Consider the following 25880-nt stretch of genomic DNA (forward strand, 5'->3'; position numbering starts at 1 on the left):
AATCCCTAAGTCTATGTATTAAAGACAGCAGCATAAATCATGCCATCAAATCATAAATCAGTGCCTCAAATCATGTGGCTTGTTGAGCAATGGCATGTTTAAGCACCTGAAAATCCCTAGCAACATGTTAAAAACCTCTCGGGTGGTTGATTGTAGTCATTGTTTTGCTGTAAGAATGGCAAGTATTATCTGTAATGATAAATTCAATGCCCAGGCCTGGTTTAGGCTATGGCCTGGAGATTATTCTGGATTTTGACAGGAATGTGAGGAATCTCAGAGACAAGGCAATGGTATTTGGAGTTGATAATGCATTACGTGTGGTTGAGTGGAGGAGATTCCTGCCAATGAATAACATCACATCAATAACAATGATATGGGCACCTTGATCTCTAAGAGAGATGATGTGCAGCCTGATGGACATTTTCACAAAATAAACCATCTTGTCTCAGTTTAAGTCATTATAATCAGGGGTGCACTCTCTTTATTGTGTGTGTCTGTGTGTGTGTGTGTGTGTACATGTGTCTATATGTGTATGTATATATAGATATAGATATATAGATCATTTCCTAAATATTTCTTTTTTGATTGCCTTTGCCATCATTTAATCTTTAAATCTCAAAATGAATTTTTAAAACATTGCTGTTGTTATTGTTGATTTAACTAATAAAACTCATTAAAAGCCATTGTCAATCATTGAAATGTAGCTAAAATAAAAGTATTTGATGAAAAACTTGAACGCAAATTTGAAATGTCTTGCAACAAAATGAAATGTTACTAAAATTAAAAGTACTGAATAATAAAAAAATTACTTAATTTAAACAAACAAAAATAAAGCTAAATAGAAATAAATTATAAAAATAAAAACGACAAAAGTAGAAAACAACAACTGAAAGCTAGGAAAAAAAATAATTCTAATTCAGAATGTTTATAAATACAATAATAGTACATAAATAATACTAAAATAACTGGGTTTTGATGCGTTAAACCTTTAGTTTGAATTTTTTGTTTTTTTAGACAGAATGTTGCCTATTTATCAGTTAGTGGTCAAAACAATACAAAAACATTATAACAAAAACATTATATATATATATATATATATATATATATATATATATATATATATATATATATATATATATATATATATATATATATACGTGTGTGTGTGTGAATCCCTAGTGCAAGCTTCACTGTACTTTATCCCTTTCTTAATCATCGTGTCTTTGAATAACACTTGATACAGTCTTTACTTGTTGACTCAAAATTTGTGTTGCTGAATATTTTACTAAATGTCAAAGTCACAGTCACTGAGCACAGCTGAAGGGTGTGAAGTGTGACCCACATCTACAGAGATGATCTGTATGTGAAACACGGTCTGTCTGGTTGAATCTGCATCGATGTTTGATCTTGCCTATAATCCACAAGAAAAGTTTTAGGGCTGGGGCTGAGAAAGCAGATTTAACATCTGATTTGTAGGTTTGATGAAGGGAATGAAGGGGTGTAGGCCGCACAAATAGGGACTTTATCTGACCTGACCTAATTTCCTGTCTGATCGTTCGCAATGAAGGAATAATGAGGTGAATTCCAGAGGGAGTGATGCATGGCCAGTGTTTGTAAGAGAGAGAGCGTCAGATGTAAACAGGCAGTAGTTCTCATTCATCGGTTGGTGACCATATGGTTCCTTGAGAGCAGGAGAGGGGTGTATCTCTTTTTGGGGTTGAGGTAAAAGAGGAAGGGTGTTAATGACCGCTATCTCGGTCATAAAAGAGGGCGGGTCTTTCTTTCGGATGAATGAACAAACAGATAAGTAATGAGCCAAGCTTTGTTAAAGGGTCACATGAAAGAGTTTGAGGGGGCAGAGGGACTAGCATTGGCTAGGAACTTACATGGTCACAAGGGATTTTAGGATCAGTCTGAGATTCATTAAAAACATTTTAATTATTTACAAAGGATTAAGTTTTGGGAGTTAATTATTCGTGAGTTTGCTGGAGGTCAGTGGCATGTATTGCTCTGTCTCTCAGTATGAAATAGGCCATTCGTTCAGGTCGGCTAATGAGGAATACGACAAATCCTGAACGTTCAGGATCCCAAAATACAGCAGCAAAGCGTCCACCATCTGGAATCTGATATGATGCTCAAGAAGGTCCGATTTCAGGTTAGTTCCATTTTATTTCTGAAACCGAGCCAAGAAACCTAACAGCGATGTCAGTAACTGGACATGTGGGGTTTCGTATGATTTCACACTTTTGGGTTTGTGTGTGATGTGACATGTTTTCTGTATTTGGTTTCTTAGATTTGTGTCATCTTTAAATGTGTATATATCTGGAGTTTCACAACAGAATGGAGAGATTTTCCAGTTCTGATGTGTATATATAAAAAGTACAATTATATTTAAATTAATTGTATATTTTAGTTTAGTTATTTTATTAGTTAAATGTTATACTTCACCTTTTTTGCATTATAAGAACAGGCATCTATCTATCTATTGAAATCAGTGTATGTTTTTTTCTGCATGCCGAATATAAAAGAAAAGCCAGAAGCTGGTTCACAGGTTTAAGGGGCTGACAAAATAATCCCATTCTTCCAGAGGCCATCGCTGGGACATGTTCCCGCAATAAAAGTGAGAGCAAGAGTTAAATTCCTCCACACCTGTCATAGAACCTCCAGCTGCCCTGCTTTCCCCCACTATGGTGACAAGCCTTTGAGCTGGACCTTTAACCTTTGAGACACACAGGCAGAAATGAGATGCATTCTGAGTGAGCATGAGGAATTTCCTTTGCAAGAAACAGAACAAACAGCAGTCTTACTGGCCTAAGAGTTGAGTGCTTCTGCCATGGGTTTATTTCACATTTACATGTTACATTAGGAAAGGGGGATGAGTAAATAGTTGGCCAGCTCAGCTTTATTTTAAAGTTCAGGATAATAAAGTAGCTTTCTAGATTATTTGCATTGAGGCAACACTATGAATTTGAGATGAGGGTTGCTTACCTGGTCCATCTAGGGATGTTGTTTTAATTAGGTGTTTATCAGTCACTAGAGGGCACTGTTGCCTCATCATTCAAGATTGTTTATACTGACACGAATTGCGAAAATTTGTATTTTGTATTTATTTCAAAAATCCAGGCGAATCTGTTGCATATTTTTCCATTAGTCTTGACTGCAGTCTCAAGGGAAAATTGCCAGAACTGAGTCACACTGACAGTCCATAAGCATACGAATCTTTTAAAGATACTTTTCTGCCTTACAGTTGATCTCTTGTTCAGTTTTCCTGTCTTTCATATGCAAATAATCAAATAATTTGTATAAAAATATTTTTACCGTATTATATTTGGTCTACAATTGCAACGAATTCAACTGAAATAGATTTTTACTGTCATATAGCCTATAATAACTATATCTCACAATGCATTTATCTCAGTCATGATTATGATATTATGATTTACCAAAGAGCAGGTGTGTGTGTGTGTGTGTGTGTATGTGTGTGTGGTGCCAGTAAGAGTCAGGACTGGCACAAGACTATACAAACAGTGATAAAAGCCGGACTGACCTCAGGTCTCCAGAGTTCTGGCCCTTTCCCAAAAAACACTCAAAGAGAGGAACAGCATTGTGGATACCAGTTTCTTTTGTGCACCTTCTGCAGAAAAGTGAGTTTCAGCCTTTCCTGAAATGGATTTATTTTGCAGCAGGGGTCTCTGCAAGGTTAGTGAACAAGTGAGGAGTTCTTTGACTGAAAGAAGGAATGCCTTGTGTCAGACTAGGAGTGGTTGACAGAACAGGAAGGCAAAAAAGAGTGAGAGGGGGAGAGAGACAGTCACAGAGTTAGATGACTTTTGTCCTGTGCTGGGGAGGAAAATCTGCTTTGTGTCTGTGATGGTTGGGTTCGAGTCTGTGCCAGCAAGAACCTCACAGCATCTCGCTACCATCCTCAAGACTTTATCCATCTGCATTATTTCATCTCCATGAGGAGCCGTGTGTTTGACATAAGAGGGTCTTGTTTCATAGGCTGCCAGAAAGTTTGTAAAGGTAAGGTCTCCTGTATGGCTGGTTTTTGCAGTTTTAAAAGGTTTACTTGGTGGATGATAGCTGGATATATATTGGCACCCTTGGTAAATATTAGCAAAGGTGGCTGTGAAAATTTATCTGAATAAGTTATCTTCTAATCTTTCATTCAGAAAATTCACAAAATTATAACCTATCATTGAAGTAAAACAATGGAAAGTGGCGGGGGAATCTTATTATGAAATAAATGTTTTTTCTCTAGTTCACATTAGCCACAATTATTATTGCAATTCGAAGTGTGCTATACACAGGTGAGTGGGCCTGTACAAACCACCTGTAGTAATACACTCTCCTCTATGTGCACTAGACACTTTTCACACACACTGTTGTGTACATAATCCCACAAAAGACTCAATAATGTGTTATTTACATGCTCATGCACTTCTAATCATCTTGCACTGTTTCCCAGCCAGCTGCTTGACTTTCCCTTTGCACATGTGAAGCATTTGTACAGTTTGTATTATGTATAGGTCATTATTTATATAGCATTATATTTATAGTCAAACTCTCTCAGTAGTTGTGTTTAGGTTTATACTGTTTTACTTAATTTTTGTATGTCTGTATTTATGTAGCACCGTGGTCCTGTGCGGCACGACATTTCGTTCCACTGTATTTCCCCATGTTTAGCGGAATGACAACTAGTTCACAAGTACACAACTTGACTAATAAAGTGTGTTTTTTTTTGTTGTATATTTTTTGTATATTTATTTATAAGAATATTTGGTTTGTATTGCAATTTTGTGACTGGAATTTCAGGGGAAATTGGTATAATTGTCCTGAAAGTAAAGTCGTAATGCAAACAAAATCTTAAAATAGGCTTTGTTTAATGTATATAATATTTAATTACTCTTTTGGAGGTGAAATGACCTGGAAATGTTCTTGGCAGGATTTGTAAGATTCTGAATCCAAAAATCTGGTCCAGTCAAATCAGCTATGTTACTTTTAGAAACCATAGCTGTTTAATATACATATATTAGATACATTTATCAGTTTTTGTGAAATTCTGTTTTGCTTAGCAGATATGGCACAAAGTCCTGAAAGTTTCTCACTGCCAAATGCAGGCAACATGAATGAGCGTTGTCCTTGTTTTTTATCAGAGCTGAAGACACAACATTAAGCAGCATTGTGAGAATCTCAGACTACAGCTATTGGCCTCGGGAAACGACAGAAATAGTGAGAAACAAGACGGTGACAAGGTCTGTGCCTCATCTTTCGTTTACTCAGAGGAGGACAGATAGAAAGAGACCAGAGGCACCACACTCAAAGTACCACGTTAGTTGTTCTCTCTCCTCCTGATCTCCCACCATGAAATGGGGGGGGGGGCTTTCCATGATCACTTTGAAGAAATTTGGAGCGCCAGTGGTGAGTGAAAAATGCTCCTTTGGTTTTGATAATCAAGTCTCTATTGTCCAGGTCATCCGTTTCCAAAAAAAAAAAAAAAAATAAAAGCGAGAGAATGGGCTGAAATCACAGGTCGTGCCGATGACCGCGTGTTTCACTGGGACCTTTCAGAAGACCGTGATTGCTGGAATTAATTTGTTTGGAAGTAGAATACAGACACATTCATAAAAAGTGTTTGCTAAGGGAAATATAACAATTGCTATTGCTCATTCTGACAGTTAGGGGTTTGCTTTCATCTACTAACTTTAAAGGATAGTTCACCCCCCAAAAAAGAGTCTTCTGTCATCATTTACTCGACCTTGTGCTGTTTCAGACCTCTATGAGTTCTTTTCTTATGTTGAACATGAAAGAAGATATTTTGAAGAATGTTGGTAACCAAACAGTTGGTAACCGGCAGCCATTGATGTCCATAGTAAATTTTTTCCGTAAAATGAAAATCAATGGCTACTGGCAACTGTTTAGTTACCAGCATTCTTCAAAATATCTCCTTTTTAGACCATTTGTTTAAAAATGTGAGACACAAGGTAGTGGAATCAAAAAAACAGCAAGGTCTAGAGATGCATTTTTTTATTTTATTTTTTATTTAAACTTGAGCACCGTATTTTTTTAAAGCTGTGCAACATTCAAATAGATGTTAAACCGCAATGATCAAATGCATTCATATACTGCATGTTTACATAGAAAAACAATGGAAACATAAAAACTGTTTGTGCTAATGACTTTAAGGTTACCTCAAACTGTCTATCTTTCAAAAATCTCTCAAAACAACCTAGCAACTGCATAGCAATGTGTTCAAAAAGTAAAAACACTAGGAAGCTAGGAACTCTTCAAAACACATTAGCAACCACATAGCAATGTGTTAAAAAAGTAAAAACACCCTAGGAGCCACATACATATAACAGCATGATAAAAAACTTTCCATAATCCATAATAATGTGCTAAAACCTTTCAGAACATCTTAGCAACTGCATGTGCTCTCCAAACCTTGCAGAACTTCCTAGTAACTACAGTACTTTGCAACAACTTCCTGCCATCATGACAGTACATTTTGAATGTTTTTCTTCCTGAAAATGTAACAAGGATGTGCATGTGTGTGTGGCCTCACAGCAACAACTGCACTTCACAAGACCAGTTTTCCAAGCTGAGCTGGCTCTTCCTCTCTCTGTCTGAGATATCCTCCAGACACTTAAACAGTTTCCAGAGCATCATTATTCACCGCTAACACTCCAGCACTCAGCAGCCCTGTGCCAAATTACATTTGGGATTTGAAAGAGCTCTCATGGATTTCTTATCAGACTGGCATAATGTCATGTCAGACTAAAAATGGCTCCAAATGTGTTCGAAAGGTGCTGGAAAAGCTGTGTAATTTGGGTAAGTGATGATGTCATCTCTTTTTCACACTGTCTACCTCATGCTTTTACACCAAAAGGGCAAAACAAGGACTTTCGGCTGGTATACACTATACAGTACATGACTGAATCTGAACAGATTTTAACACTAGGCATCACACACTTGCTGAAGAAGATTACAGAGAAGAACTGGACTTCAAACAACTGAGGATCACTACCAGACTTAAGTTGCTCTGAACAAACTCTAAAAGAAATGTGAGTTTCCATGACACACTTCACAAGTGAAAACACTATTACTGGACCCGGAATTGCATATTGTCTGAGCAAGTACTACATTTCAATAAGAACTTACTGTGCTGCCGTTAAAAACAATGAATTCCACATTGTATGAATGAAAGCGTATGTACTACTTTTGCCAGTTTTTCAGTGTCGTGTGACTTATGACTTCAGTTGCATTACTTCACTGCGCTTCAGTTCACAGCTCCTCTCCCGTAGCCTTATGGGATATTAAAGTGTCCATCAGAAGTGCACTTTGGAATCTCGGCAGAAGTAGTAGGTCATCTGGGAACTTTTCATCTACTCTGTTATAAATGCAATGAATTCTGACATATAGTTTTTTGCCCATTGTACAGTAGGGAAGTAGGTATATTTGGATGCAGGGTATGTCTTCTAAAATTGGCTTAGAATATCAAACATGTCTGATGCTCTTCGACTGGACAGATTTATAGCCTGAAGCTAGAATCTGAGTCTTTGCACATCATACACAACATTATATTCCACAAAATCTGTCAACTCTGTCTGCCTAAAATCTGCAGGCTAGCATTGACTTGTCCCGACTTTAAAATTGGGGCTGAAATTTGAGCAAAAGTCATGTAGTGTGTTCCAGCCTTAACTGAAATATTGTGACACAGTTTGAGACAAAAGAAAGGTTGGAGGAAGGAGGTTGTTGACAATATTTCCTTTACACCAAGAGATTTGCAAAACTCTCTGGGAAAAAAAACTTGGAATACATACTGGAGACCAGTTTGAGTAGACGTGGTAGTCTCTATGCATACTTCCTGTGCAGCTCATCTGATATTTCGAGGAGTGTGGATAGTCAGGAACTAGAGTCAGGAGGAGAGGGGTGAGTCTGGGACGCTTGCTTTGGCAGCAACTCATTGTATCACAACAGCTTTTAATAACACAGCGAAAGGAGGTGTTGACATCATTCTCCTTCTGCCTTGAGGCTTTGAGACCCTGCGTGTGAGCCACTTTCTGCCACTCTCCAGCTGAGGTGAAATTCTTGGCTTTGAGCAGCTCACATTTTTGGATGGAGATTAAAGTGATGATCTGAGGAGTTTTGCCAAGGCGTTGAGGGTCGCACACTGGCACAGAGGTCATTGCCAATGCCTGGTGCACCTGTGCGAAGTCTGACCTCATGTTCTATTCATGTGAATCTCTTTCTAATCCAAGATTATATATAATATATATATATATATATAAAAAAACAGAAGCACAAAAATAAGCTTTTCAACTGGATTTGGTGGCATCAAGCTTTGGACCAAGCATTGGAGATTTGGAAGAACTGGCTATGGCTTTGGAGCTTCCGTTCAGAGGATATAAGTATGTGTAATGATCCCATGAGGTGCTGGTTTCATCAAAATCTGTGCAAAGGTAAAGCAATTCTTTGAGCATGAAAATATATAATTGAGTCTTGAACTCTGACCGCACGACTTGACACATTAAACAGGGATTTTTCTGCATGCTTTATGGTCTGTGTGTGGGTGCTTGTGTCTCTGAATTTGGAGTTCGGGTCCTGTGGTCCTCAGTAGAAGAGAGCCAGGCCCCTTCGTCACTCCTCTGCAGGGATTAAACACGGTGAAAAGAGTTCTTTGTGCTGGCTGCACTGGAATGCCTGTTGAACCCAGTGTATTTAGGAAACAAACAGTCAAAGTCAACGGAACATTTGAGCAAGTGCCTGTTGGAATATTGTGTTCACTCAAGCCCCTGCCTTGTGCAGCCCCCTCAAATGGAGCACCAGAGAAAGAGTGACGCACAATAGTAGCCTTCAAGCCAGGAAATTATTAGTCTGATGATGCGCTATTTGCGCCTGAAAGTGAATGTTCACACAAAAACACACTCTTCAACCTATAGAAGCCTAAAATATTTATGTTTATGTGTCAGAATGACTGCATTATATATCTTAATATAGAGTAATGTGGCTTTCAGTCTTGCAGTTGTGACTTTAGTACTTATTACTGAGATTTTATTTCCCATAATTTTGACTAGATTTCACATTGTGACTTTATCTTGCAACTATTTCTCTTAATTTTGTCTTCATATCTCACAATGCGACTTTACTGTGGCTTTCAACCGTGCAATTTTGACTTTGTTACTCGCCACAGAGACTTTATTATGTTTTGACTTTATATCTCACAGTTGGGACTGGTTTATTCTGATAGCTGGTTTCTTCATCTTAGACCACCTTAAGTGGTCAAGCTGTGTATTTTGAAAATGGTCAGTGGTCAACCTGTTAACAACTAGCTAATGACAATCTTAGACTGGCCAGAAAACAGCTGAATTTTTCTCCAGTGGAGGCCTGTATAACCCCACCTCCTCTGGCTGGTTGTCAACAATAGACTCTTTCTTGGCCTTGGATTCTTATCTCAGGGTTATATATTTCACTGACATTGACATGAGCATGCACACAAGAGCTTTGATGGTGTTCTGGTGGCTTTTGCCCATGTGTCTTCACTGTGCAGGTGGTCTGCCGGTTATTAGCTTGTAACCTTAACACAATGAGTGATGGAGAAACCAGCATACCAGAGATTTTGCACAGCACTTAAAAACATCTCACAATGCTAAGTACGTGTCTTAGCAAGATTAGCTTTGATGCTAAAAACAAACTTCTGATCAGCATTTTATTAGGTCCATAGCCAGTAATCATGGGATAGGATATGATCTGTAAATAGCAATGTTCATCAAGTTTGCATTTTTATTCAGTTGCCTTGTTTAGACCTCTTGAAAACCAATGTTACGTAATTGCACTTGGTAGTTGAATTTCTACCCAATAATTGCTATTTTAAGTCACGTTCAGGAGCCCAGTTCATTTTCACATTCCTCTACTTTGCAACATTTTTGTGGCCTGGTCTAAAAATGGAAGAAGCTATTTAGTCAGCCACATCCATGTGTTTGTCTGTGGCCATAATCATACACTCACAGAAATGGCAGTATTTTATCATCTGCCCCTCAATTTCCAATCTAGATATGAGTCTGTAAGCTGCAGCACATACACGGCCCGGTGCACGGACCGGTCTTCAATGTGTAATGTTTTCTTCAATAACATCCTCTGAAGTTTGGGCATCTTTGGATATGAAGAGGCCTTAGGCATTGTGATCACATATGTAGTGGAAACAATTTCAACGACAGCAAACGGTTGAACAGGAAGTCAGGGCGGGACATACAGAGCAGCTCCTCCCCTTTTTAAAATAACCAATAAGTGAGAATGTTTATATCTGCAAATTTTGTCATTATTTTGGATCAAACTACTGTAGCTTATAAATTACCTTTAAGGTATGAAAATTATTATACTTTTTGTGTATGAAGAAAACTAAAATAATGATAATAAAATTGTTGAATAAAGTCGGAAAGAAAAGCTCTTGGATTTCAGCTCTTGGTCAGAAAGCTCTCGTATTTCATCAAAAATATCTTAATTTGTGTTCCGAATATGAACAAAGGTCTAACTGGTTTGGAACGACATGTGATGTGATGTGATGTGATATATGATATGATATGATAAATCTGTCATATTTATTTATATAAATTCTATATATAAATCAAATTTAGTAAAATCATGCATTAATAATGTATATATATAATTAAATTCTAAAAAATATTATTATTATTATTATTTACTTACATATTTATATTTCTATCATTTTATTTATTTTATTATGTTGCAATCAGCAATCTTTTCTCCATCTGTCCATACCCTGATATTAGAACATACCTAATTTTGAGAAGTACAGTTTAAAAGCAGTGCTTCACCAGCAGGTGGAAGTCTCTGAGCAGGCAGATTGCAGAAGATAACACACTATTGAAAAAGCTCATCATCATCTCTCTCTCCATCTCTGTCCCTTTACTTTCAAGCTCAGCTGAATTTCCACTGATGAATAATCCACTGTGCCTCAAGGCAGGAACTAGAAAGCTGTTATTACACTTCAACAGTTAGGACTCACTTCGAACGTCTTGTACCACATTTCTTCACTCTTTTATAAACCAATTACAAATTTCTTCTCCTTCAGCATTTCTTCAGCATACACAATACTATCTTGAAGGAAAATCCTTTAAATGATCCTCAGTGATATGTATGAGAGAGTGGATGTGGTGGAGCATCTACATTCGAAAAACCACCATCATGTCTCTCCATTCAGATCTGTATCAACCATAAATCCATGGCCTCCTTCCAGCCCACAGTGCTGTCATTTTGAAGAGCTGAATGTTGTGTCATCCTTCTTTCAGAACGATCCAATATCTCTTCTCTAAACTTGACACTTAACCATTATGAATGCAAGCATCAGGGCCTGAAAAGGTTTTTTTTTATTATCTTTTTTTACCAAGAAAAAGTTCTAGACATTCTTTAAATAAGATAGATTTACTTAAAAAACTTACCAACTATATTTTGAACTAAGTTCATTTTTATTTCCCTATTGATATTTTTTTATTGTTTTATAACCTCATTAAATCTGATGATAATATATAATAATAATTGAGGTTGAAACTATGATATGATATGATATGATATGACATGACAACAAAATAACTTATTTGAATTATTATACAGTACATTTAAAAAAAAATTACCTCATTGAAATTTAATTTAATTGTTTTAAGCATAAATCTCAATAATTTTGATGATGATGGTGATGATTTTGATAATAAAAATTAGAAAATATATAATATTTAAGATATATTCTCCATGTTAAACAAGTCTTATGCAGTTTTGCTTCTCCAGTAAAGTTTTTTAAGGATGTTTTGTCTTTTCACTTAATTGCATGTGAGAAATTAGTCACTGAGCAACGAACCAGACCAACATGCCTTCACTCGACCATAACTCTTCATCTTTTTCCATTGCACTCTTCAGGCAGGGTTCACAGAGAGCGTCTCTACCAATTGAGCACACTGAAGAGAGACAATAACAGCCTTTATGGTGCATGCTGGAAAAATGTGGTGTTCCTCACATTGTTGGGTATGATAATGTGTGAGCATTTTCAATTTGTAACAGAATCAAACTCTGTATAAAGACACTAGTAGGGAAATAAGACTTGCCCCTTATATCATGCACATCGGCTTTGATGAGCTAAGAGGCATGTGGCAATAACAGAGCTTTGGACTGTGATCAAACCCAATCTCAGTCCGTCAGATATTCTGTCCGTCTGCCTCTCAGTCAGTTTTTGTATATTTCCCAGATGACGTACAGTATAAATACTTCTATTATTACTCTCTTGTGTTTGCTTCAGTATCTTAAACTTCCTCTCTTCACTGTGATTCTTTTCTCTTTTATGGAGATCAACCTTTTTATTTACCAGGGCACTAACATCTGTTATCAGGGCTGTAGCCGACAGGCAGGAATGTGGGATTTAGCTGAAAGCAGCATGTACAGGCAGGTCTGTACTGTTTTGAATAGGAACATGAATCTTCTAAATGAAGATGCAGAGGGACTAGAGAGGCGGAACATAGCTTAGTTACATTTCCTAAGACATCAGGGACTTTGATGTGGCAGTACGCTCAGAAATGGAGGTGCTGTGTTTGTTGGACAACTGAAATAAGGTAAATGTGTATAATTTATTTCCTTTTTCACAATTTAAACAACAAGCTGGTTATTTCTTATCCTTAGTTTTTTTGCATTTGTTTTTTTTTTTTTTTTTTTTTGATGGATATGCTCTTTATGCTGGTTGCTAAATTTTTAAAACCTCATCAAAATTATGTGGAAGCAATTAACTTTGTAGATCCAGTTTTTGAATTATACAGGGGTCATTTTGTTCAGGTGAAGTGGTTTCAAGTATTTAAAGGTTCGATTTGTGCAAAAGTTGATTCAGTGCCAACCTTCTTCTCCAATCCCATAAAAAGGTGCTATCATTGAATCTCACAGAGTAATTACAATAATTACCTCCGATTATGCTCTGATAGGTTTGGGTTTCATTGAATTTATTTCACCACAAGCTTATTTTTTTAGATTTGAGGCTGCAAAAGTTACAATACAGAAATAAAAGCCCTTAAAGAGGTTTTCACAGTGATTAGACAGAAGAACCATGCGTTTTTGGTTCCCCAAAGATCCTTTCAGTGAACAGTTCTTAAAAAAAAAATAAAACTTTTGTGCAATGGAACGGTTCTGGAGATGTTAAAGATTCTTTGTGGAATTCAATTCCAATAAAGAACCTTTTTTATTTTTATGAGTGTACATAAAACAATTCTTTGTGATCAGCCAACAGGCAGTGTACAAATGTAACCATCGGATTGATTGTATACATTGTGCTGGTTTAACTCTTAGACAGCATGTTGAGTAAGAACACAGGAATGTTTGGGCAGGAAGATCTGTCTGTGTGTGTGTGTATGTGTCAGGTCTCAGAGGAAAAGGTAGCTTGCGGCCGCTGAGAGTCAGTGTGAATTGGGCCAACGGGGTAAATCAGCATTATCTGTTTGCAAATGCCATTTGTGTGAGTGCAGGCTCTATTCATCAGGGCAGTGAGTCAGCTGAGGCTGCAGACGGGAAATGCGAGAGGCTGCATTTCTGTAGACACTTGACTGGCTTAGCAGTCGTCAACACTAGACAAGACACCAGTCAGAGAGAATATATAGACATATGCAAGTTTGTACCGTTTCCCTACAAATGGATAGTTCTACCACAAAACACAAAATTAAAACCGTCATCATTTAACCTCAGATCTGTTCTAACCTGTATGATCATGCCAAGTAACACAAATAAAATTCTATTGCAGAATGTTCGCACTTTTATAAGAATTGACTAACAAAACTGAGTAAAACGATATTGGTGGATATTATAAACGTGATTAATTGTATAAGATTTGTGAGGTTGTTTCAGCACTGTTTTTGCCTCTGGCAGGATCCTCATGTCCCGGAGCGAGTAAGTGAAAACACGCTGGTCATGGATAGTTTGAACCAAAACTTTACCATTGGACATCAGTCTCATCAAGTGCTCCAGGTGAGATTAAGATTTATTGATTTATTCAGCAAAGATGCATTACATTGATCAAAAGTGACAATAAAGACATATATCATTTTTTGAATATTTTATAACAATATACACTACCATTCAAACGTTTGCAGTCAGTTTGCAGTCGTATTTTTTTTTTGTTAGAAATTGATACTTTTATTCAACAAGGATGTGTTAAATAGATAAAAAGTGATAGTAAAGACCAACGCTATCTCATGACCAATTTGTACGTATTTTACGAAGTCTGTAAAGACTCATATTTTTTGAAAATATTTATATTTCACATCAATGCTGTTCTTTTTAACTTTTTTTTAAAAAAAAGTATCACAGCCCCCACCCCCCCCCCCCCCCTCTCTCTCTCTCTCTCTATATATATATATATATATTAAGCAGCACAACTGTTTTCAACATTGATAATAAATCTACATATTAAAATGGTTTCGGTTGGATCATATGACACTAAAGACTAGAGTAATAGCTGATTAAGTCATCTTTGCATTATAGAAATAAATTGTATTTTAAAGCATATTAAAATAGAAAACCATTATTTTTAATTGCAATAATATTTTATATATTACTGTTTTTATGAATTTTCGGATCAAATAAATTAAGCCTTGATGAGCATGAGATACTTCTTTTAAACTTTAAAATTCTTACTGATCCCAAGCTTTAAATGACAGTATAGCATGATAATATTATTTCTTGTTTTCTATTCATAGTTTTTCATAGAAAGATATTTTCTCCTCCCCCCAATTATTATTATTATTATTTTTACAGTTTGCATGTACAGTAAGTCAGAAAGTAAATCCAGTTCTGATAGTAACACCTTTGTTCAGCACAGCTTCATGGAGGGAGCTTTTGTCTGGCCATCAGGGTTGATTGTTTGTGATACGAGGTGACAGACAAGTGTGAAGCACACCCTTGGGGGCATCATTACCATCATCACCTTCTGCTTCAACATGGCTGCCACATCTATGTAGTTGTAGATAATCTATGGCAAATGTGTTGATGGTTCTTTATAAAACACAATGATCTGCTCTCACTCACATCCTGTGCTTTAACCGATTAAACTAATTGCTTTCTGCTAATCTCGTTTAAGCAGTCGGGTTTATCCTAAACCCAACCGTATACTGCAGCCCTGGGGTGATAATATGTAGATGTTTGGGAAGGTGGGTGAACAGCAATTAGGCAGCTGTACGGTTGAAAATAATGTTCCTATATTGCAATAAGCCGGAGCAAAATGAAATTCTGTACACATTTAGCAAAATATGGATTGAGCTAATTCCTAGTTGAAAAATTATGTCATTGCGTGATAGCAGAATTACATCGTACAATCTTCCCCTCCCAGACTTCACCATTTCACATTGTTGCCATGACAACCTCCCCCATGAGCCTTTAAGTTTCCACAGAGGTCTACTCTCAAGATGTTACCGAAGGCACTTCTCTCACTAGGGTTGAAGAGAATAGTAAAACCGCCTGCTGAGAGCTCAGCTTGAATCACTACATTGGAACTTCTTGATATGAAATATTAAATAATTGTGGACAATTTTAGCTCATGTATGAGTTGATTCACTATATAGTATTGCAGCAGCACAATGGCTTTTGCTTCTTAGATCAGACACAGACATTTAAAGCAGTGGTTCTCAACCTTTTTGACTTTCAAGGCCCTTCATAGTTGACAAATATTCTAAGGCTTAGTAATATTCTATGACCATTCTGGTCTTGTTATATATACAGTACAGACCAAAAGTTTGGACACACCTTCTCATTCAAAGAGTTTTCTTTATTTTCATGACTATGAAAATTGTAGATTCACACTGAAGGCATCAAAACTATGAATTAACACATGTGGAATTATATAAGGAATTATATACATAACAAAAAAGTGTGAAACAACTGAAAATATGTCATATTGTAGGTTCTTCAAAGTAGCCACCTTTTGCTTCGATTACTGCTTTGCACACTCTTGGCATTCTCTTGATGAGCTTCAAGAGGTAGTCACCTGAAATGGTCTTCCAACAGTCTTGAAGGAGTTCCCCGAGAGATGCTTAGCACTTGTTGGCCCTTTTGCCTTCAGTCTGCGGTCCAGCTCACCCCTAAAGCTTCTCGATTGGGTTCAGGTCCGGTGACTGTGGAGGCCAGGTCATCTGGCGCAGCACCCCATCTCTCTCCTTCTTGGTCAAATAGCCCTTGATGCCTTCAGTGTGACTCTACAATTTTCATAGTCATGAAAATAAAGAAAAAACTCTTTGAATGAGAAAGTGTGTCCAAACTCTTGGTCTCTACTGTATATATACTTTTTTGTCATAATTTTAACCTAATAAAATATTCTAGAGTTTAGACTATATTAAAATGTATATTTATATTAAAAAATCCCCCTTAAGTTTTACCATTGTTTTTAATGTTTTTTTATTATTATTTTTCTTATTTTTTTATATTATTTGAATGCTTGTTTTGTCTTATTTAAAGTCATGTTAGGGCCCCCTTGGCCCCCTGGTTAAAACCTACCAATTATAAAGGGGTAGTTACTTAAAAATTATTCTGTCATCATTTACTCACCCTCATGCCATTCCAAACCTGTATGACCTATATTGAAACCTATATTCTTTCTTTATATCATAAAAGCAGATGATTTTAGGAATGTTCATGCTGATCTGAAAGTACATCCTCTGAAGCCATATATTAGCCTTGTGCCACTTAAATTAAAATGAATATTCAATGAAATTTAATGGAAAAGAGCAGCATTGCCATTCTTATAAATAACTCCATTTGTGTCCAATAAAGAAATGATGTGTCCAAAAATGCCTATTTCGTCATATAACATGCATAAAACAATATTCAAAAAGAGTAGTATATCCGAATAAATGGTATAAGAAAACAGTGTAAGTGTAAGTCACCATATGACACCAAACACTGTAAAAACATGTGAGGATGGGAATATGATGACTTTTTTTTCATGTTTGAGCGAATATATGCTTTTTTTTTTTTTTTTTTTTTTAGAGCACTCCACTGGATTTGATTGAGACTGGGAAAGCCCTGAAGGTCCAAGCAGAACGCCCCCATTTAGTTAGTCTGGGAAGTGGCCGTCTCAGTACAGCCATCACCCTCTTACCCCTGCCTGAAGGTAAGATTATTATTATATTTATACTTTGGTGGACTTTTTCAAAAGGTTTGCAGTGATCTTAGATACATTTTTATAAACTTTGAGGAGAAATGTGGAACATTCTCAAAATATGAACCAATAATGTTATTGTATGGGAAGAAACACTCTCACCTTTATATAAAACCAATATACACAGATGGCCAAATCCCCTGCGTCACCTCTCTGTTGTGATTGAAAAGCCAGTAACCAGACTCTGAGCCTTAAGCAGCATGGGGTCTTTAAAAACACCCTCTCTTATTAGAAAAGCCCCTTGTTTCATTAACCACCTACTTACTTTCTCTGACACTGACCAGACATTCATACCAGTGTCCGTCTGTCTGAATTCCTCAGAGACACATGCAATTGCCACGAAGGCTTTGAGAAATTACCTTATGAAAAGGGCATGAGAGAAGTTGATTTGAATGCTTATTTAATTTATATCAGTCACTGCACTGTATTAGTATTATAAACTGATATACTAGCTTGTGTGATTCCTCTCAGGTCACAGGCTTTTATCTCGTGCCTAATAACAGATGAGGGTTGACGGGGGCAGATGGGAAGCAGGGTGAGGAATGTGGTTCATCTCACTGACAAAAAGCAGGCCAACATCAGTGAATTAGCTCAGTTTAATTTAACATAACAGACATCACACTCTGCTAAAAAAAACAAGATGCCTACTGATGTAAAGTTACATCTATAACTATTGATGATGGGTGTTTCTTCAACTACTGGCATTTTTTGGCCCTGTCTCTTAAAAAATTGTTTCTAGTTTATTGAGTTTATAATATCCAACAACAACAAAGTAATTTTGTCTATCATTAAATTGTATACTGTATTACTGAAGGGGAAAGAGGTCTGACTTTCTTACTATGGCTAATTTTATAGCTAGCATTTATATATCCAAAATACACACAATTAAATTATATACATAGTTTTTTAATTCAGAAGAATTACAACTTGACAAAAAAATTGCGCACAATAAAAATAATCTGTTCACAAATGAGAATTACCTTTTGATCAGATGTCACGTGTTTCATATTTATATCAAGCTTTTTACTGATATTTATCTCCTTAATAACTTAAAAGTACTTCAATTGTAAATTATATAAATAAAACTTACCAACCTCAAAACTTAGAACAGTAATCTATCTAAATGTAAAAAAGACATTAAGTGCCTGGGCTCTTATTGAATTCTCTTTTCACCTGAGAACTTTTGCAACCAGAAACTTCGTACATGTTGTCTGAGAGCAAACAATCTTTAAAATCAACATCCTGTGGGGGTTGTTTGTTTTAGGCAAGACCACTCTGGGTCATGGAGGCATGGACATCAACATCCAGGGCCCAGGGATCGCAGCTCAGCACTGCTTTATCGAAAACCAGGCAGGACTCATCACGCTGCACCCTTGTGGAAACCAGTGTAGCATGGACGGACTGCCGGTCACCAAACCTGTGCGCCTGTCTCAAGGTACAGTACACATTATACATTTTATTAATTTACAATAAACCAATCCTCAGGTCTTCAAATTAAATGCAACCAATAATTGGAGCCATTACTTTCTCCAGCATCAGCCATACTAAAATTCAAACATGATTTCGAAGTGTAAAATCTCTTATGAAAGGGAATCAATGCGCCCAAACTGAACGAAAGCCTGTCCCTTCTCTGTGTCTTTTGTCTGAGGGAACAATTTGACTAAACAGGTTGGGGGGAGGGGTGTGTTTTGGGTGATCTTCATTGTGCCAGCTTCTAGTGTTTTACTATTGTGCAATACGTTTGCTCTGAAATATTCAGTTTGATGTTTAGAATAAGAGCCTCATTTAGTGCAACCCTTGATTTTTATTATCTTGTATGTGTAGAGTCATAAAAGAGCAGGAACCTGTGGAAAGAATGTCAAATGCAATAACTGAAGCAGAAACCCCCGTTGCCACCCTGACATGCAGAGATTGCGGCTCTGACTCAGGGGGTGAGCAATTACACCTCCTCCTTTCCCCATCCCTTATCTGAGAGGGAAATTAGTTGCACCAGTGACGGAGACAGCTGTTCAAGTTTTCCACCCATCACTACGAGAGTGTGCAGGGGTTCAGTGACGTCAGAAGTGCTCGGATACAATACGGCACCTCTGGGTTGCCATTCAGTGAACAGGATTATATTTCTGTGACTGGAGTTATACAGTTTATAGTGGAAGCCTAGCTCCTTACTTCGACTGCGTACGGTGGACACTTATTTCAAGGTTAACGATAAAGAAATCAGTTAAGGCATGGGGAATAATTGATGGATCCTCTATGAACAAAGGATTTACCACGACAAAGCAAGTCAGTCTCTGCATGCTAAAGCTATTGGTATAAAACCATGTGCTCTCCCTTTTAAAGAAACAGATAGGATGTTGCCTACAGATGGGATGGGAAGTTGATCGTTTGGATTTAAAAGTAAGTGTATGAGGACCTAATGAATTTGTCTGAGTAGTTTTTTTTTTCAAAAAAGGTATTTATAAGCAATAGATTCTTCTCAGATACAAGCTCTCTGTGATGAAAGTTCACTTTACAATGTTGGTGTATTAACATATATAGTTTTATATATTATATATTGAAAGAAATGTATACCTATTTTCAGCAAGTACGCATTAAATTGAATAAAAGTTGAAGTAAAGGCATTTATAATGTTAGAAAAGATTTATATTTAAAAATATGCTTCCTATTCATCAAAGATTCCTGTAAAAAATCACGGTTTTATCATAAATATCAAGCAGCACACCAATTTTCGACATTAATGTTTGTTGAGAGGCAAATCCGCATTTTAGAATGATTTTAGAAGGATCATGTGACACTGAAGCCTGGAGCAGCGGCTGCTGAAAATTCAGCTTTGCATCATAGGAATAAATTACATTTAAAAACATATATTCTAATAGAAAATAATTATTTTAGATTTGAATAATATTTAACTGTTTTCATTCAAACAAATGTAGCTTTGATAAGCATAAGAGACTTCTCAAAAAATTATTAAAACAAAAGTGGTACACATGAATGCTAGGAATATGACAAGTATAAAAACACTGCCATAAATGTAATATCATCATAAAATGTGTATACACAGGGTGCATAACCCACAATAAACCAGTCCAAATCTTGCAGAGAGGTTTTCTCTTGCTTGTTGGCAGGGGCATGAGTGTGTGTATAGTATTACACTTCTATTCCTGGTCAATGTGACCCAAGAGTGCTGCTAATCCTGTTTCTTTGCAGCCCTTCCTCATTCTTCACACACTGTTTGCTCAGTCAGACTATCTACACATGCTTTTATTTGTCCTGAACATATACTGGCAACCCTGCTGGAATAGCTGATGGAAAGATAAGGGGATTTTATCTTATTATTCTGCTTTAAGTTCCCTGTCGTCACCCAGTATGTTCATACTTAACCTCCACAGTTTGTGTTGGGTCACATTTGAACTAAATGTAAAACCATCTGCTGAAGAGATAGCCACTGTCTAAGAGGTTGGTCCATGCATTGAGAGTTAGATTTTTTTATTTTATTTGTGGGTGTGTTTGTGTCATGCTCACTTTGCATGCAGAATGACCCATTACAAAGAGTTTTCACAGCTTGCACATGATATAAATCATTAATATTTTTACTTTTAAGCTTCATCACTCATGACCTGCATGCTACATTCTTTCTGGAATGTGTGGAATTGTGTAAAGGTTAGAATGAAATACTGGTTTACTTAGGTTTTTGACCTTTCCAGATGCAGTAAATCTAAATACTGTGGCAACCGTTGTGCGTTTTTTTTTTTTTTTTGGCATCTTCTGTTCACATTGCTGTGTTTTCAGTAGGAACAGTTTGGGACCCATGACTCATCATACTCTACATCCTGCCAGCTTTATTGAGATAAACTATAATGCAATATAATGCGTTTGGTTTGACACAGATCCAGCACTCTTGTTTTACTGAAAGTGCATGAGGCAGATCTGTACTTCTCTGTCATCTGTGGTTTGGAGAGTAAATAGTTCCCTCAAAAATGACCAAACTTTATATGCAACCCTTTTCATCCCTGTGATATAACAAGTCAGGATAAAGGACTGAGTGCATGCAGATATTTTGCTGTATCTCTGAGTCATTAGTGTTTCTTTAACCTGAAATTTTAACTCTTCCCACTATATCTGTGATGCACCACTGGGTTTGTGCTGCAGAAAGGTCGTCTGTTTCTGTACTGATTCCAAGTGTTAGAAAATGAAGAGAACAGAAAACATTTTAGAAAGTTGTACTTTTTGTTAAGCCTCATGTTCTTTAAGGGGTGTGAAAGACCCTGAGGGACACTTAACATTGAAGGGTAAAGATTGATGTTTTATCAAATATCCCAAAACTGATGCGAACTGATTTTAAATGAAATTTAGTACAGAATATTATTTATATTTGGTGTCTCAGACACCACAGTAACAAACATGAAAAAATACAATTAAACATTATATGTCATTTATCTATGTACAATTATATGTAATAATAAATCATGAATTATATATAACATCATGTCATACATAAATAACATATTGTAAATTATTTATAATTTTATAATTATTTATAATTAAGTAGTATACATTTATAATATTTAAATACATTATTTAAATACATTTTATGTAATTGTATATACCCCACCTGTTTAGCTTAAATAATGCATTTAGATATATCATATTTAATAAATGCAATACTGAAAAAAGAAAAGTACAATTAAGTGTAATATTATACTTTTTATTCATAATGAATTATGTATTAATAATATTGATTGCATTATATTATATATAGGTATAAATAATTATGATAATGTTATATATACTTAATAAATTGTACATAATATATAAATCATGTATATGTATTTAAATACATATATAATATTTAAACAAATTATTTAAATACACTGTATATAATATTTTATGTACCGCCCATTAATTTGATATATATATATAGAGAGAGAGAGAGAGAGAGAGAGAGAGAGAGAGATTTTAACGTATTTAGATGCATCATATATAATAAAAATAAATTAAATAAATATAAATAAAGTAAAAAATGTATATAGATAAGAATAATTAGATGGATTAATAAGTGTTCTAAAAGAAAGTGCAAAGAAAAAAAGAAAGAAAAAAATCTTCACTGCAATGTCATTTATAACTTCTCAGGTGGTTCTGGCATGGATACACCTGCACTTTCTTTAATGAGTTTGGCTTCTGAGAGTGCCGTTATGGCTGTTGTAGAGGAACGGTTCATCTGAGAGCAGTGGGGAATCAATCTCTCTGATTAATGTTGGGGAGACGGGCTGTGCATGGGGAACAGCCAGTCTCCTGCTGTGCTTTTCAGATTCACACGCCTCTCCCCACTCTTTGTCATTCAGTAGTGAGGTCTGTCTTCTTGCAAAAGGCCTCATGAATTTGATTACAAAATAGCTCTTAGTCATGCTTTGCTGAGGATGACATCTTTGACAAGGAGAGGTTATTTAGTGCTTCTGCTCTTCAGAACAGGCCACACTGTTCTAAAAAATGTGTCTTTTTCAACAGAAATGCAACAGTTTGTCATCAGAATGCTTTATAATTTTTTTTAACAATACTTTTGTGGTAATGCAAAGTGGCTACAGATGCACAGCAGTGGTGTTGAAATAGGGATACTATAATTTATTTACTATAATAAATTAAAGTTAAGTAAGTTTTGTCAGTACATTTTTCCCATTTTGGAGAAAAGTATTGGACTAAAAGTTTCCATTTTCTTTTTAAAATATATTAACGTAGAAGTCAACAAAATATTTAGTCTTAAATATAAAGTATAAAAGTGTTTATACTAAGTTAGTTTATACACCTCTGTTTATAAATGGGGTAAAAGGGCTGCACTGAAAGCACCATGATCGCTCATCTGTGGGGGTTGAAATCATATATCCTCTTCTTGACTTTCACCAAAAATATCTGTGTTAAAAGTATCCATAATGAATGGCAGAGAGAGAGAGGCCAGATATAGACAGGGAAGCACCGTCCATTTTTATCTTTGGATTTTAGATTGCATTTTGAAACTCATTGCCCCCCTCAGGACAGAATCATCTGTGACTGTGGGTGGTTTGTGGGATTGATGTCAATGAACACTTCTTTCAAGTAAAATATGTATCATATTAACTTCCGTAATATTACTGTACTCAGTACTGATCTCGGTTTGACACAATGGGAAGTTTTTACCTCTTGTCTCACTGTTGATATTAATCTATCAATCATTTCCTTCATGCCAACACAGACCTTTTCACTCTCTGCCACACACAAACAAAGACATTACATTTGATACCCCACTGTTCTCTGTATAATAAGAACTATGTGTTTCTGTGAAATGATGCAATGAAAGACAGCTTACAATAGTGCTCAACTACTTCAGGTTTGAACCTTGCTCTTCATAATGATAAAAGACAAGTTATATTTACATACAGTCAGCTATGTAACTCTTCTCTTACAGTTATGCAGATGAATTGCACAAGCTTGCTTGCTATCACATCCCTGAATTAGCTGCTGTGCATCATTTTTAATGGCACATCTGTACAAAGACAAATTTGAGCACAATGCTTGTAGATCAAAATAGGAAGGCAGTGAAGCTGCTGTTGCATGTGGGTTTGCTATTTGGCTGTTATTTTAAATAGAACATTTGATGAGCAAGCGTGTAAACAAGCCCATTAATTAAAACATTGCTATATCTTTCTGTTCGACGTGTGCTTTGTGTGCTTTTGAGTTTTTTGTTTTGTAACAACTACTTGTCTTTGAATGTGTAAGCAGAGCATGTCAAGACATCCTCATTCTCCTGTACAGAAAAAAACATGAAACATCTATGTGAGAATACCTCTTAAGCACACAAATCGTAATCATACCTTGTCCTGTCAGAACCTGAGAGGTAATCAAATGTTCTGCCTGGAACAAAAGGGCATCTGGCACTCCGCATTCATCACACATCTGCTCCAGCTGGAAAGGTTTCCATTAGACCTTTACCTACCTTGAATAAATCCTGTGATTGGCCAGACTAGCTCTGGCAGTTTAATATAGCAAAAGTGCTTTGTATGTGTGTGTTTAAATCACTAATATTGGCCGATATGGTAGTGACGTAGAAAATAAATTAGAGCACAAATAAATATACAATATCAATAAATATTCAATACTGACTTTGATATTGGCAAATATGGTACCAATATATAAAAAAAGCCTATTTAATAGGGCACAGCTTGATTTGATCTATTGAAAATGTATTTATTTGTTTAAAATTATCTTTATATGATAGATAGTTGCATGATAATAAATCTATCATTTACTATATGACCAGGAATGTATTAGCAAAGCAAATAGGGTTAATTTAGATATCATGTTGACTTTAACTAGCTACATTACCAGCTATTTTCCCCTCACTCAGCAAGCCAGGGGTCTGATCCGACACCACAGCATGGTATCTTCTTGCTTGTTCATGTAAAATAGGGGCAAACATTCCTTTCCCCTTTTTGTACCTCTCACACAGCAGTACAAAACTGGTCTAAAACAGCCAGGATCCTAGTCAAGATCATTTAAAATGCCTTCTTCAGACATGTGTTTGATGCAAAGTGTTATGCATTTTCATTCTCAGCTTCATTAAAAGTGGTTTTGGTTTGTGTGCAGGCTGTATGCTGTGTTTCGGCCAATCCACCTTCTTCCGTTTCAACCACCCCGAGGAGGCTTTCCGAATGAAAAGCATGATGCCTGAGGGAGGACAGACAGCTAGTGTGAAAAACTGGGCCCACACAGGTAATGCAATATCCTGCAGGAGAACACACCTTGACTGTAGCATAAATTATCTAACGCTTACCACAAAACACTCAAAGGCTTTGCTGTGCAGGACGTCATTTGTGTGGAAAATACATTCCTGTGTACGACCTCAAAACCTTATTTGTGTACTGTCTGAAATCACAATACAGAATAATATGTTACATTCCTGACATATACTCACTCTGTTACATACAGAAAATTTTTAGGCATGTTAACATGTTGAAAAAACCCCCCCCAAAGAAATAAGTTGTATTTCCTGTGCAAGCACTATAAGAAACAGATACAGACTTACAAATGGGCTATTTATACAGACTTGGTCTTAAAGGGTGTTGCCACATGGCTGAATGGCAAGGTTTTGTTTTCGATAGCACAGGTAGTGGCTTTCAGCCGACCCTTACTGCATTTCCGTTTCTAACTGTTAGTAACGCAAGTCTGCCTGGATCCTGAGTTGCATCCATGCAACTTTTATGAAGAGCTCATTCCTGTGGGTCTCCTGACAGAGCGCTCTACATCTTTCACTCCCACTCACAGTGCTACACAGCAGCCAATGTTTAAACAGAGCATTTCGAATATGCATTGAGTTGTTACCCTGAATTTTCCTGTTGTGTTGCAGAAAAGGACAAGTATAGGATATAAACAAAGCTGGTCTAGTATATTTCCTGAGCTGGGAATAAATTATCTCCACCATGAAACAGTATTTTTGCAAAAAACATAGCCGCTGCATTCCTGTTCAATATTTATTTTTCTTATTTTTCAAGTGCCTTAATGATCTAAAACTATGCAGCTAAAAGAACTTAAATTTTTCAGACTCTATAAATCAGTCTTTAAACAAATTCCAGATGCCAAAAGCATATGAACAGCTTTATGTACATGCCTTTTGTACAGTAACTTCGATACATGCAGGAATAGTTTACCCAAAAATGAACAT

At 36.3% G+C, this 25880-nt stretch overlaps 1 protein-coding gene across 20 annotated transcripts in view; it reads left to right on the top strand.

The window, feature by feature from the left end:
- The first annotated feature begins 1844 nt into the window (after nucleotides 1-1844).
- Nucleotides 1845-25880, top strand: part of LOC132122829 (pleckstrin homology-like domain family B member 1) — a 68595-nt gene continuing 44559 nt past the window's right edge. For 11 of the 20 annotated variants that reach the window (XM_059533277.1, XM_059533280.1, XM_059533279.1 and 8 more), the window contains exons 1-5: nucleotides 1845-2155; nucleotides 13912-14010; nucleotides 17023-17146; nucleotides 18459-18629; nucleotides 24806-24931. In XM_059533277.1, coding sequence (XP_059389260.1) covers nucleotides 2129-2155; nucleotides 13912-14010; nucleotides 17023-17146; nucleotides 18459-18629; nucleotides 24806-24931 — 547 coding nt within the window. In that variant the 5' untranslated portion in view covers nucleotides 1845-2128. Of the gene's footprint in view, nucleotides 2156-3695; nucleotides 4024-12482; nucleotides 12618-13911; nucleotides 14011-17022; nucleotides 17147-18458; nucleotides 18630-19190; nucleotides 19589-24805; nucleotides 24932-25880 lie in introns of those variants that run through there. The other 9 variants (XM_059533287.1, XM_059533293.1, XM_059533295.1 and 6 more) reach the window with 5 other exon arrangements.

This window comes from Carassius carassius, chromosome 41 (assembly GCF_963082965.1).
Source record: "Carassius carassius chromosome 41, fCarCar2.1, whole genome shotgun sequence".
Lineage (NCBI taxonomy): Eukaryota > Metazoa > Chordata > Actinopteri > Cypriniformes > Cyprinidae > Carassius > Carassius carassius.